The sequence below is a fragment of the Xiphias gladius genome, chromosome 14, assembly GCF_016859285.1.
Source record: "Xiphias gladius isolate SHS-SW01 ecotype Sanya breed wild chromosome 14, ASM1685928v1, whole genome shotgun sequence".
Taxonomy (NCBI): domain Eukaryota; kingdom Metazoa; phylum Chordata; class Actinopteri; order Istiophoriformes; family Xiphiidae; genus Xiphias; species Xiphias gladius.
In genome coordinates this window covers 23626802-23638811 of record NC_053413.1, presented here as the reverse complement: position 1 = coordinate 23638811, position 12010 = coordinate 23626802, and the positions used below count along the sequence as shown (strand labels likewise).

The following is a 12010-nucleotide window of genomic DNA, read 5'->3' as shown; positions in this document are numbered from 1 at the left end:
GGGAGCACAGATGGGCATATGGGCCAGTGTGTGTTTGTGTGTGTGTGTGTGTGTGTGTGTGTGTGTGTGTGTGTGTGTGTGTGTGTGTGTGTGTGTGTGTGTGTGCAGGGCATGGATATGAAAGGCAAAAAATCACCAATTAATCAGAGGCCTTGATACTCGGCGTCAAAAGCAAAAAAAAAAAATCTGTCGCCATACAGGTACAGGGTTCACCTTAGCCTTCTCGATCACATTCGAGAACTCTCCTATCCAGACGAAGCAGTGCTCTGGAGTGACCAACAGGAAGCAGTCGCCGCTGTTGAGGGATGACGCCCTCGGCTCCACTAATCGGGTCTGAACGTGACGACGACCTGGGGAAAAAAGTAGGAAAGTACCGACGGGGATATCAGGGTCTGTCTGTGCCAAGGAAATCACATTCAGGCCACTCAGCATTTTATCATCCTACCTCCGGTTTCTTTCCACGTTTAGAAACCTAAACACAACACGGACAAAGAAAAAAAATCTGACAGAAAAAAAAACAGTTTCTACTTATCAGCTATCAGTCGAACTGCAAACGTAAAGACATTGGCAGGGAAAGGAGCCTCAAGCGACGGCAGCAGGTTTTTATGTGAAATCAGTCAAAGATGTTCAATACCTTTGACCTGCATCAGCATGAGATTCTTATGCGGCACGGCGCTGTTGTTGGACACCTGCTCCGAGACGTTGACGCTGCGCAGATTCACGCTGCTGAAGTTCTCCTTACTGGCCAGACCCGCCAGGGCAGCCTCGGAGTACTCCGATGTTTTGCTCGCTGGGATGAGAGAGTACACAAAAAATAAAATTAAAAAAAAAAAAACCAACGGGGGACAGAAATAGAGTAGCGGAGTAACATTAAAGCTTCGCGGAATTTTTAAAGCGACAAGATCCCAGGACATGAGGCTCAAATTAAACCTGCTTATATAAAATAAATAATAAATGAAGAGGCGGAAATAGATGTACCTTTGTAGGCTGTAAATAACTATGATGAGTCAAATTTTCCACTGATATTGTTTTTATTACAAACAGCATGTCAAACGTGTCAGCTCTGTATTCCGTCCTCTGTAGCACAGACTGTTTCTATCTCTTTCCCAAACACACACACACACACACACACACACGCACGCAAAGACAGGCCGCCATCCTCACACTCACTCTTCTCGGCCTTCATCCTCTTGCTCTCCAGCTGCGCCACATTCAGCCTCTGCTCGGTGTACTCGTGTCTGATGTCCTCCCTGGCTGCCAGCATCCTCAGGGGGTTTCTGGACGACGGGACGTTCCTGGACGGACGCACCGACAGCCTGTGCTGCACCATGGCCGAGGTTAACCTGATGGGGGGGGGGGTGAAAAGAAGGCGCATATGCAGAATGGAAAGTGGAAAATAATTACAAAATGCTAGCTGTTGTTCTTTTATCACTAAAGATCTTGCACAGTACATTGACGGAGTGATTACTCGCTTGCTCACCTAAGTTGCTAACCTAAATACTTTAATGGCTTAATAACTGACGGAACTGCTTAATTGCTCAGTTAAAAAGGACAGTGGAAACATTTAGGTTTCCTGCCCCACATCTATCCAACACAAAGAGTCAAGATGTGTCGTGTGCAGTCCTCCGCTACAGCCATCATCAGAGGATTTTCCATTCTCTTACTTGGGACCCTGAGAACCGAAGATGGTATCAAAGTCCTCGCTGATCTCGATCCGGGTGGGCATTCGTGGAAGTTCAGCGACGCGTCGGTAAAACTTGGAGAAGATTTCGTCATCCAGCTTCATGACTTCCTTCACCGCCTTCTCAGTCACTGTTATGGTGGTTTCCTGCAGACCTGCCACTGATCAACAAGAGAGAGACAAGATTAGGCCCTAATGCAATAAGAAAACCAATGCACACAAAAGGAAACAGGCAAACGGATGGAACTTAATGCCCAGCAGTCCCATCACTGAATAAACAAATTACAAATAACACACGCTTTAGAGGTCTACTACAGGTGAAGATGACGGAAAAAATTGGTTGTTAGAAGCATCACTTAATGAGCTCAAAGTAAAGCTGGAAGGACACACCTTTGCTGTTGAGACGTCCTAAGAAGGTCTCCAACTTGTCTAGCTTCTTATCCGATTCCATGTCTTGTCGAGCCTCAATTTCTGGAGATGAAGTAATTCAATTTTACAAAAAAAATGGTGACATGTAAGGTCGTTAAGTTATTCGTTGGCTTTAACTATTTCCAATAAGTATGGCAAAAGTTATAAGCTTACAAGTGAAGGTACTGTTAACTTCTGGGTAGATCTAAAGGTCAATTTTGTATGACTGAACTGCCGTTTACAGAGCCACCACAAATGGGTAAAGCATCTTAAAATCCATCCAGGCTTAACTGTGGTTTATGAAACCCCTCTGAGTGGGATTTCTTTAGCTGAGGTTGGGGGCGATGACACAGGACTTGCTAATCTTTCTCACCCTCTTGTGGTTTGCTGACAGCGGGCGTGTTGCTCTTGAGTTTGGTGGAGACTGGTGACAGGATGGGGCTGATAACTGAGGACGAGGCTGCAATGCCTGTGGACACAGGGACACAAATTCACACAAGATGGGACGAAATATCTGACACTGTGGAAAGATAAGGAGAGATAAACTCCTTTCTATACCAGTACATTTCATTTGTTAACATTATATATGTCAGTTTACAGTGGCAATAGTCATGTTGCATTGCAAAACCAAATCATAATGAGTTCATTCTCAGAGATATCAATTTGACAAAAAAAGACAAAAACGTCAAATTTTCTACATTTCACAGCAAAAAAACCCCCCCCCAAAAAAAACAAACACTGAATCATTTGACTTTAGGTGTCACTGTTGATGCTTTATTAGCCAACTACACACATTCGCATTAGTGGTTTAAATTTTGGGAATAACCAGAAAATCATTTAAAGTGAGAGAAAGCTCTGTTTTCTAAGTGGCTTGTAGGAGGTGGAGAAGGTGTTTACTGGCTAATTTTGTGGCATCCAGCTTTCTATGTTCAGAGCAGCAGTTTAATAGAAGACAGAAGACACTTTGTATTTCACTCTAAAATTTAAAATATTTTGGAATGATAACGATATTGGGTTTCAGTTCAAGTATTGTTGGATGGCGCCCATATTTCTTTGCGTTTTTATCAGCAGACAATGTTAGCCTCATATAACAGAACTTAATTAAAATACCTGCATTAAGGCTTCAGATAGGGAATGGGGACCAATGATTTTCTGTTGCAGCCCACCTTCTCATTCACTATGAGAAAATGGGTTTATTTTATTTATTTTTTTTACAGCTCAATCATACCCGGTGGCATTTTCAGATGCTGTACACCTCAGTGAGGATTGGCAGATAACCGCAGGTTTGTGCACTGACCTTTCTTGACCATACGTGCAGCCACTGTGTACTGGGTGGAGTCATTGGCTGCTCCTTTGCCCCTTGACTTCCAGGCATCCTCACGAGTCGAAATCATCTGTTTCCGCTCCTCAATGGTCATCTGAGCCTCAATCTCCTCTCCCATCTTCTGCACAGACAAGAGGAAATCAGACCAATTATCAAATTATCAGTGATTATTAATGAAAGTGCCAGGTCTTGCATGCAAAGCAATAAAATCTGCACCATGAGGCTGACCGTAGGCTTTTATTTCAGCGTATTTTCAGGCACGTTTTTGTTACTTAACAGGTTTTAGAGCCATTAAAACCTAAAAAGAGACCACGGAGCCAAATCAGAAGCTTCCGAACACCATTGCATTTACTATATGAGACTAAAAGAACAACATCACTTTTGACACAGCTTCACTATAACTTCATGTGACTCCTCTGGAGCAATTATTCACGTAGTAGCAGTATCAAACCAGGCAGATATAAAAAGATTTGATGCATTCAAGCGTGCTAGTTGCATATCCTTCCTAGACTATATGGTCTTCACTATTCCACAGTAGAAGTGATGGGTGTACACTGAATTGTAGTCATGCTGTCGAAAACAAATCAATCTCAACAACTCAGAGAGCGCCCTTCACATGAGTTGCTGCAAACCGAGCACGAAAGATAAAACTCCAGTGCATGCAGCCCATTCAAGCGTGTCAGGTTCATGTCCTTACCTGACTGTGATGGTCAATATACTGACACTTTTGGCCAAGTGAGATAGGAGGAGAAAAGGTGGAGGAGAAGACAGGTTCCTGGAGGACGTAGAGGTGGATGGATAAGCGGAAAAAAAGGAAAAAAAGGGGGGAAATGGAAGGAAAAAACGATGAACATGCAGATGATGGAAGATAAGTGACGGATGCAAAGGAGAGAAGTCCAGGACCAGAAACTGGGAATGCAACTGGCTGTCCTTCAACTTCTAGAGCTAATCCAAAAGCTCTGTAAACAACAATTTGTGTACAAAATAAACATAACTTTATCGGTAACTTAAATACATTATTGAAACACACATGCACAGCGTATATATGAGTGTGTTACTCTGTTACTCTATTTTTAAGAGATTATAAAAGCTTTAAAAAAAAAAAAAAATGCCTGCCTGAATCAGGAGCCATAACTAAAAAGGAACTTAAAATCATTAATGGCCACTAAGATCTAAACTACTAATGTTAGTAATAAAGCAGCAAACTGCAAAAAAACATTGTCTCTCTGGTGCATTGAAAAAAGCTTTAAGGTTAAAGGTGCATTAAGTAATGGCTGGTCTTAAAATGACTGTTTTTACAATGATGTTTTGTTGTTTTTTGCCTCCTCAGATTGTCTTGAAAGCGCCTCCAGACAGAATTCTCTGCTTTTAATCCAGAATCAGACGTGTTTTCAACCAGTCAAGTGTTCATTTTCTAAAGTTTAACTGCTGAACACAAGATGTGCCCTGCTTCACCGAAAAGCCCGTCCTCAGTTTATGTGCAATGCGGGTTTCAGGTTTCCACATCGCACTTGTTTACGGCGCATTTCGGACCACAGCTGGCTCGAAAAAATTTTGTGATGACACAAAACCATGTTTGCACGTGCATGTCCTACAGTCAGATTTAAGGTGAGCACAGAGAAACTCTGCTCCCTCAGCAGAGGAATGTGAAAACAGTTTTCTAGAGTCAGTCAAACATCCAAGGTCACTTCTGAGTGGAGGAGGACTTCAATTTGAATGATTTTTTAGAAGCTTCAAAATTTTAAATGAAAACGATCCAGTATGTTAGAAAAAAAAAAAAAGATACATGTCCTAAAAAATAAATAGAAAATTATGGGGAAGGAAAAATGTCCTAATTTCTTAATTATTTCACGACCCCTCAGATGTATTTTATGACCCCTAGGTTAGGAACCGCTGATCTACACTATAGTGTTATAAAGCACCACTCATTTGGAAGGAGGCATCAGTCTTTCAGAAATGTACTGTCTGGTCTGCATACTTCGTTTTGGATTTTGCACTTTTTAAACATGAAGACTTTTTGTTCTCAGGCCAAAAACAAACAAAATGAAAACCCAACTGAAAGATGAGGATTGATATGCATGAATACCCTTTTTCTTATGTATCTGTTCTTTTATGAAGCTTTAGTTTTTTTCTTTGACTGTGAAAACGTCTGGCTATTTCAGAAAACTGCTGATGTTACATTCACTAAAACAAGGCAGTAAAAGTTTATTTTGACTAGGAAAGTTTCTCTCAGTCACCCAGGTGGTGCTACGTCTGGAGTAACTTGAATCCAAATAATTGGACTAGAGTGATTTACGCAGATTTAGATTTAACCTTCTCTACAAAATTCTAATTTGAGGTAAATCGATTATTTAATGCCCCTTTAAGACAGAATCAGCAAAAGAAAGCTTAGAAATACTTCCTGCATCAGCCATTTTCCAACTGCCATCCTGCTGCTTCAGAGAGCGGCGGTACGGACCGCAACTAAAGAGCGCCCCAAAGATTCACAAGAAGCAAACGGCCTCGCACAGCATCCAAACGTAACTGTGATTGGACAACACAGGTCCCACACCAAGCGGATTGGTTTAGGGATGGTGTGCGGTCTTACCCACAGCTGTTCAGACACAGACACAGCAGAGTAGTCTTGAACAACGACCCCTTCCTCCTGAGGGGTTAAAAACAGGGGAAGTACTTGGTCAGAAAGGGGGGGGGGGGCTTTGTTGCTTTAATGGTTTTAGGGGTGAGAGTGCCTGGGGGATTACCATCCAGGGTTTAAGCAGGCAGTTTCGCAGTACAGAATACTAATGTGAAGTAGATGAGCAGCAAAAAAAGCCCCCACCTAAATCATGATATCAAAGGTTCTTTGAGCTTATAAATTTCATTTTAACTGCTTTCTAAACTAATACTGACGCATATAAATAAATATAAGAGATCCTTGAATCATTTCCTTCCGTCAGATATTCTTTCAAAGTCATTATCTTGAGGTTTAAGTGAAACTTAGCATGAAGCTTACCCGGATCTCATCTCGTAAAAGAGAAGACTTTATTCCCAGTGCCGTAGACCGCTAATTCTACAAGCAGACTGCCCCTTATGTTTCTGTTTTTACAGTCTACGAGGGCTGGATGCTGCCGGGATCTGGACGACTGGGCTCAAACAACAGATGGACTAAAGGGGGAAATGAAAGGAGCACTTAACTAACGGAGCGGAGGACAGGAGCTGGCATGGCAACCATGAAGGATGGGGGATGAAATGTGGCACTGGTGTTTACTCAACCATAATACCAGACGGCGTAATATTGTGAGGAATATATGCATTTTCCTATTCACCGGTTCACAGCTATTATAGCACAAGCCCCCAGTAAGATCACAGCACAGCTGGGGAAAGTACAATAAATGGTTCAGGGTGAATTAGAAAGAGGAAGGTGAAAATTCTTTTTCTCTTCACACTGGGTTTTATTTCCATTGTTTTGGTCGTTGTTCATATGGGTTACGTTAAAATGCGAATCACCAGCAGTGCTGCAGAGATTTAAGAAAAAAACTATACCTTGACAACGGCGACCATTAGAGCAAGCAACACAAACTAACGGCTCTAACAGCTCTAACACTACGAGAAAAGTCCAATTTAATGGACTTTTTAGGAGTCAAATCATAAATTACTGTTAAGCCACTGGAAATTGTATTGCAATCATCGACTACAATGCTGATGTACTGGTTAAATTTGGAGGATGAGTCATATTCGCGAGCAAACATAGTTTTGTTTACAGTGATGAAAAAGCCACGATATAGTTTACTTGGGGGAGACAGGTGGTACCGCAGAGCCTCTGCCCATTTCACACCTGTGCGTCAAAAAAAAAAAAAAAGGGACAGCAACAACCCAGTCAGCAACATCGAGAAGTCTTACAGAAAATAAAGTCATGTACACAATGAATCCCAGATTGTGGGGCTGACTCATATGTCGTCAGATGTCTCGAATGTAAAAGCAGCGAGTGAATGAGAGGGTTGAACTGGGGACGGCACATTTTATTATGTTATAAAGACACAGTTACTACTGATGCTGTTTGCTCTGACAGACGCTGCTGTGACTGAAGTAATCAAGTTAAAAGAAAAAACAGAATATTGATACTGATAATCAAGAACAAACACTACATTATAACACTAATTTTATATGTGAAAAGCATTATATACTTGTCATAAATACCTGTTTTGTTAGAAGATACCACAAATGTGTGATGCGAAACGATGTTAATGTGACTGAACTGTGTGCACGAGTGCATAAGCTTGCGATTATCGTGGATACGAATATGATTAAACGCATCCGTTATCGACAGTGCAGCGCGTGGAGACTGACCTTCTTGTGACTGGTCTGCTCTGTCTCCCATAGCTGATCCTGCTGCTCAGCAGACGCCACTTTAACCACTTCCTGTTTCTTGTTGATCCTGTTCCTCCAGTCCTCCTCACCACTCTTCTTCAGCAGCGCCACTCTGACATAAGACAGAAAAAGTGTCAGGTAGGCTGACTTGATCTCAAGAACAACAACCCTATCACCTTCCCTGTCTTATGCATCCTTTTCTTGATTACAGTTTGTTTGTAATTCAGCACCGTGATCATGTTTTGTATTCAAGGTTGGAGGTTTATTCTTCTCCACAGCGCCCACACTAAAGGAAGTGTTTTCAATAACCAAACATGACGATATCATCTTATGTCATGGTCATGTAAATCTGAAGAAAAACCAAACATTATAAACAATAAGTGCAAACAGTTCCAAGAAGAAACTTTACTTTAGCTGAGAAACTTTTCTCTATTTAAAGACAATTTCTTACACTGAGAATATCTCTGGTCAAAGCAAGTTCAAGGATGAAGGATGAAGTTAGGATATTTCGAAACAGCAATATACAAAAAGAAAGACACAAAATCATAATGCAAAATAAATGTTACCGTTAAATGTTAATTTTGTGGCAAAACAGTGTTTTGGTGTGATGGGCTTGGACCTCATGACTTGCTCTGCCAATGACAGGCTCAGTGACAGTTGCTGCGATCTATCTGTTATTAAAAATCAATCAAATAAAAGGGGCTGAAGTTGCTTTTGTAGCGTACCACGACCATTACCATTATTTCCATCAAGGTCATAAGAAAAAAAAAGTCCTTCGGGGGTCGAAAAACCAGGTCAGATTTCTGCTCTGCAGCCTGTAAACATGACGGTCGAAAAAAAAAGGCCTCCAAAGACTGCATGAGGAGCGCTGATAACGGATGGCTGAGGGGTAAAAGAAAGTATGTCAGCGTCTCTGCTGTTTGAGTGTGGACAGGGCAGAAATGAGGGCGTTAGGAGGAATCGGCTACATCTCAGAGGATTTTATCCAGTCCACACAGCTCCGTGCTGGCTGGGAGGAGAAGGACAATCGTGCTAAAAATGAATCTCTCTCTCTCCCCTCCGAAGGTGTGAAAGGGTGGAAGAAACCCACTGTATATACTGCAAAGAAGGGCAGGCAGTGGCTCCTGCCTGATTCTGTCAAACACTGTAAATTTATGAGGCACTGGCTTTTGACCCAGTCGGCAAAAAAATCTCAGTCGGCGTCTGATCTTTGCTGAGGTCTCACTTTTCCCCTTTTAAGATCTCGAGCTCTTGACGGGATCCTGGATTTGTGAATGGGATCAAGGTTGAATACTGCTTGCAACTTTGCTAGGCTTTAGGTTTAAAGGAGCACTTTTCGCTCGGCCTTTATTTTTACTCATTTGGTTTTTTTTTTTTTTTCAAACGGCTAAAATTAGAGACCCAGTTGCCGTTTGAGTACCGGCTTTTACTTGAGAATTCACAGTAGACTGAGAGAGTTTTCTGACAGTGATAATGATAGTACTGGTCTAAGGAAGAGCATTTGTGCTTATAATTCACAGCTTTTGATCCGGGAGATTTCAGTGCGCAGACTTAATTGTTTAGATTTTTGCTCATGTTTCCTCATGTCCAGTTTGTCTATATTTTTATGTCAGACAGGCAAGTTTTGTTCAGTAATTCATAAAGAATGCAGAAGTATTTTAAAGTATTTTTAATTCAGAAAAGATGAGAATTGAGCCCCTAAACATTTTTTTCTGGTGACACTTCTTCAATAAGTAACGTTAATTGATGCAAAGAAAATGATGCCTCTGCCCCTCCCACACTGTCTTTCTAGCCTTGGATGACTGTTGAACATCCTTGCAAAATTACAGCTCTGCATTTGGTGCTTTATTCCTGACAGACTCAAAAACTTGACATTTACCATTTATCTTCTAATTACGGACTATGTTTCTGCTACTGTATTACACAGAAGGTACGGCTGCGAATGACACTTGTCAACATTACACTGTCCCCATTTGGTAACTATTTAACTATTTTAACTAACTGACTGTAGTCAGTTAGAGAGAAAAGGTAATGAGGGGAGAAGGAGACGGGGAATTAAATGCATCAGAGGTAGTAGCCTGGAAGCGAACCAGGGCTGGTCCAGCTCATCCAATCCTTTGTTGCAATAAGATTCTTTGTTGTAATTCCCTCACAATCACTGCCACACTGTACTGTATGTAGTTTTAAAAGAATACCAAAACGCATTTTTAAAAAATATATTACAAAAACAACAAAGCAAACATATAAGTACAATTTGGAGAAGTACAATCTATCACTTTCAAAACTTCAGCCACCACTCACCTCTCCTTGATAGACATCTGTTTGGTGGACATGCCGTCAGAGAGTTGGTCCCCAGACTCTGCGGGGGACAGCAGATCTCCAGAATGGACACTGGTCCTGCTAAAGTCCTCGCTGTGGTCCAGGGGCAGGGACTGGGATTTGACCAGGGCCTTGGGGAAGGACTGGGGTTTGGGTGGTGTCTGCGGAGGCACCTGAGGTTTGGACTGAGGCTGGGGGGCTGTCTGTGGAAAAGGCTTGGGGAGAGGCTGGACAAATCCCTGAGGTTTGGGCTGGGTTTGAGGGGACTGGGTGAAAGGTTTCTGATACGTCGGCGGGGGTTTGTGCTGGGTTGGAGGAGGCTGCTGTGTGACGGTTTTAGGAAGAGCTTGAGGAGGCTGGAGGACATTAAGCTGCTGCTGATGGCTGCTTGACACGTGAGACACTGTCCTGGATGACACCTTAGCTATCAGGGGCCTCAGTGGTGCAGGATGATCCAGCAAGTCTGAAAGACAATCATATAATGTCTCAGGTTAACTTTCACTGGTCAGAATAATGTATTTTCATATTATATCATATTATCAGATATCCGACACCTGCAACAATATGTTATTTTCTCTGTATTTTTAAAGGTTTAGAATCTGACATTAAATGTTAAAATTAATCTTTTATTCAGTAGAGAAACTGATTATTATTTGTTTTTCGTTATGTATTGCAACAGAGTTCCAATAAAGCTATAGCTGATACTGACTCTGGTGTGCATCGCATTGATTTTGACCGATCATAACATCAAGCTGGTTATTCTCCTAATTTTTACCTGATTTCCTACCAGGCAAAAAATACCGTTTTCTGTTCATTTCACTGAGGGTTTAACGGCTCCGCGCACTCGCACGGGTATTTTCAGTTATTTTGACTTGTTCAACATCTTCTCAGTTTGAAGTTGGGCGCTATTAGGTGCAGCACTGAGAGTCTGCTGAGGCCAGGTCTTACACGTGTAAGTTATCCCACCCTTAAAGGCACGACAAAACTATGCTCTGGAAATGACCACATTATTCTTTCCATATCATCAGTTTTAATATATTGTCTGTCCTCTAAATTAGGCTTTCCGACAACACACAGTAGCATGTCATCCCAATGCTTTTGAGAGGGGGGTACCTGTTCTCCAGTGTTGCAGCATGTTTTAATGCATCAACAAGGATCATTTCTATACAATTTAACAGAAAGAAACAGGCAAACATTTATTTTTTATGTTTGATGGCTGATCAGCTAAAATATTCAAACCCTCTGATATAATATGGTCATCTTGGATCTTGTATATACAAACATGCTGACATTGGCGGACCATCAAGTCGATAACTATACAGTACGGATATCTGGAGACATAAACATGCACGCGCACATCGACAAATGTCCACAGATCCATATTAGATTGCTGTGTAATCCCCTGTGTAACCAGTACTCATCCCATAAACACTTGCATGTACATGCACATGTGCAGTAGGTTTGTATGGAAAAATGTAATTAAGGTGATACAAAGCTTGCTGTGTATGTAACACAGCAAGTCAGTATGTAACTGTTTAATTACATTGTGTGGACCAAAACCTGTCCATCTGTCCACATTATGGGGACTCTCCTCCCATTTGGGACAAAAAGCTGGTCCCTACAAGGAAAACCGGAAAACCGCTATATACCTTAGGCTTAAGACTTGTCTTTTGTTAAAGTCAGGGTAAGGGGATTGGTGTTAGGCATGTAGTTATAAGTCCTCAGGGAGCTGGTGTAAATGCAAGTCTTCCTAACCTCACGATACTATATTATAATAGACTAAACTTTAGTTAAGATCTATCCGTGCAGAACTAAATGATAGTGCAGCCTGCAGACAAGGCTTCCATTGTGTCCTTTCTGTCCTCTACCTGCTTCATGTAAGTGCCAGCCAATTGTTCTGCACTCTCTCACTGAGGGCTTTCATCTCTCTG

General features: G+C 41.7%; 1 protein-coding gene across 1 annotated transcript in view; it reads right to left on the bottom strand.

Moving 5' to 3' along the window:
• Positions 1–12010, bottom strand: part of LOC120798994 (supervillin-like) — a 56411-nt gene that overhangs the window by 13636 nt on the left and 30765 nt on the right. Inside the window, exons 16-26 of the mRNA XM_040143793.1 lie at positions 10062–10542; positions 7740–7872; positions 6001–6057; positions 4111–4188; positions 3387–3534; positions 2463–2558; positions 2072–2152; positions 1665–1842; positions 1165–1343; positions 635–790; positions 214–350 (exon numbers count right to left, since the gene is read on the bottom strand). Of these exons, the coding sequence (XP_039999727.1) occupies positions 214–350; positions 635–790; positions 1165–1343; positions 1665–1842; positions 2072–2152; positions 2463–2558; positions 3387–3534; positions 4111–4188; positions 6001–6057; positions 7740–7872; positions 10062–10542 (1724 nt within the window). The remainder of the gene's footprint in view (positions 1–213; positions 351–634; positions 791–1164; positions 1344–1664; positions 1843–2071; positions 2153–2462; positions 2559–3386; positions 3535–4110; positions 4189–6000; positions 6058–7739; positions 7873–10061; positions 10543–12010) is intronic.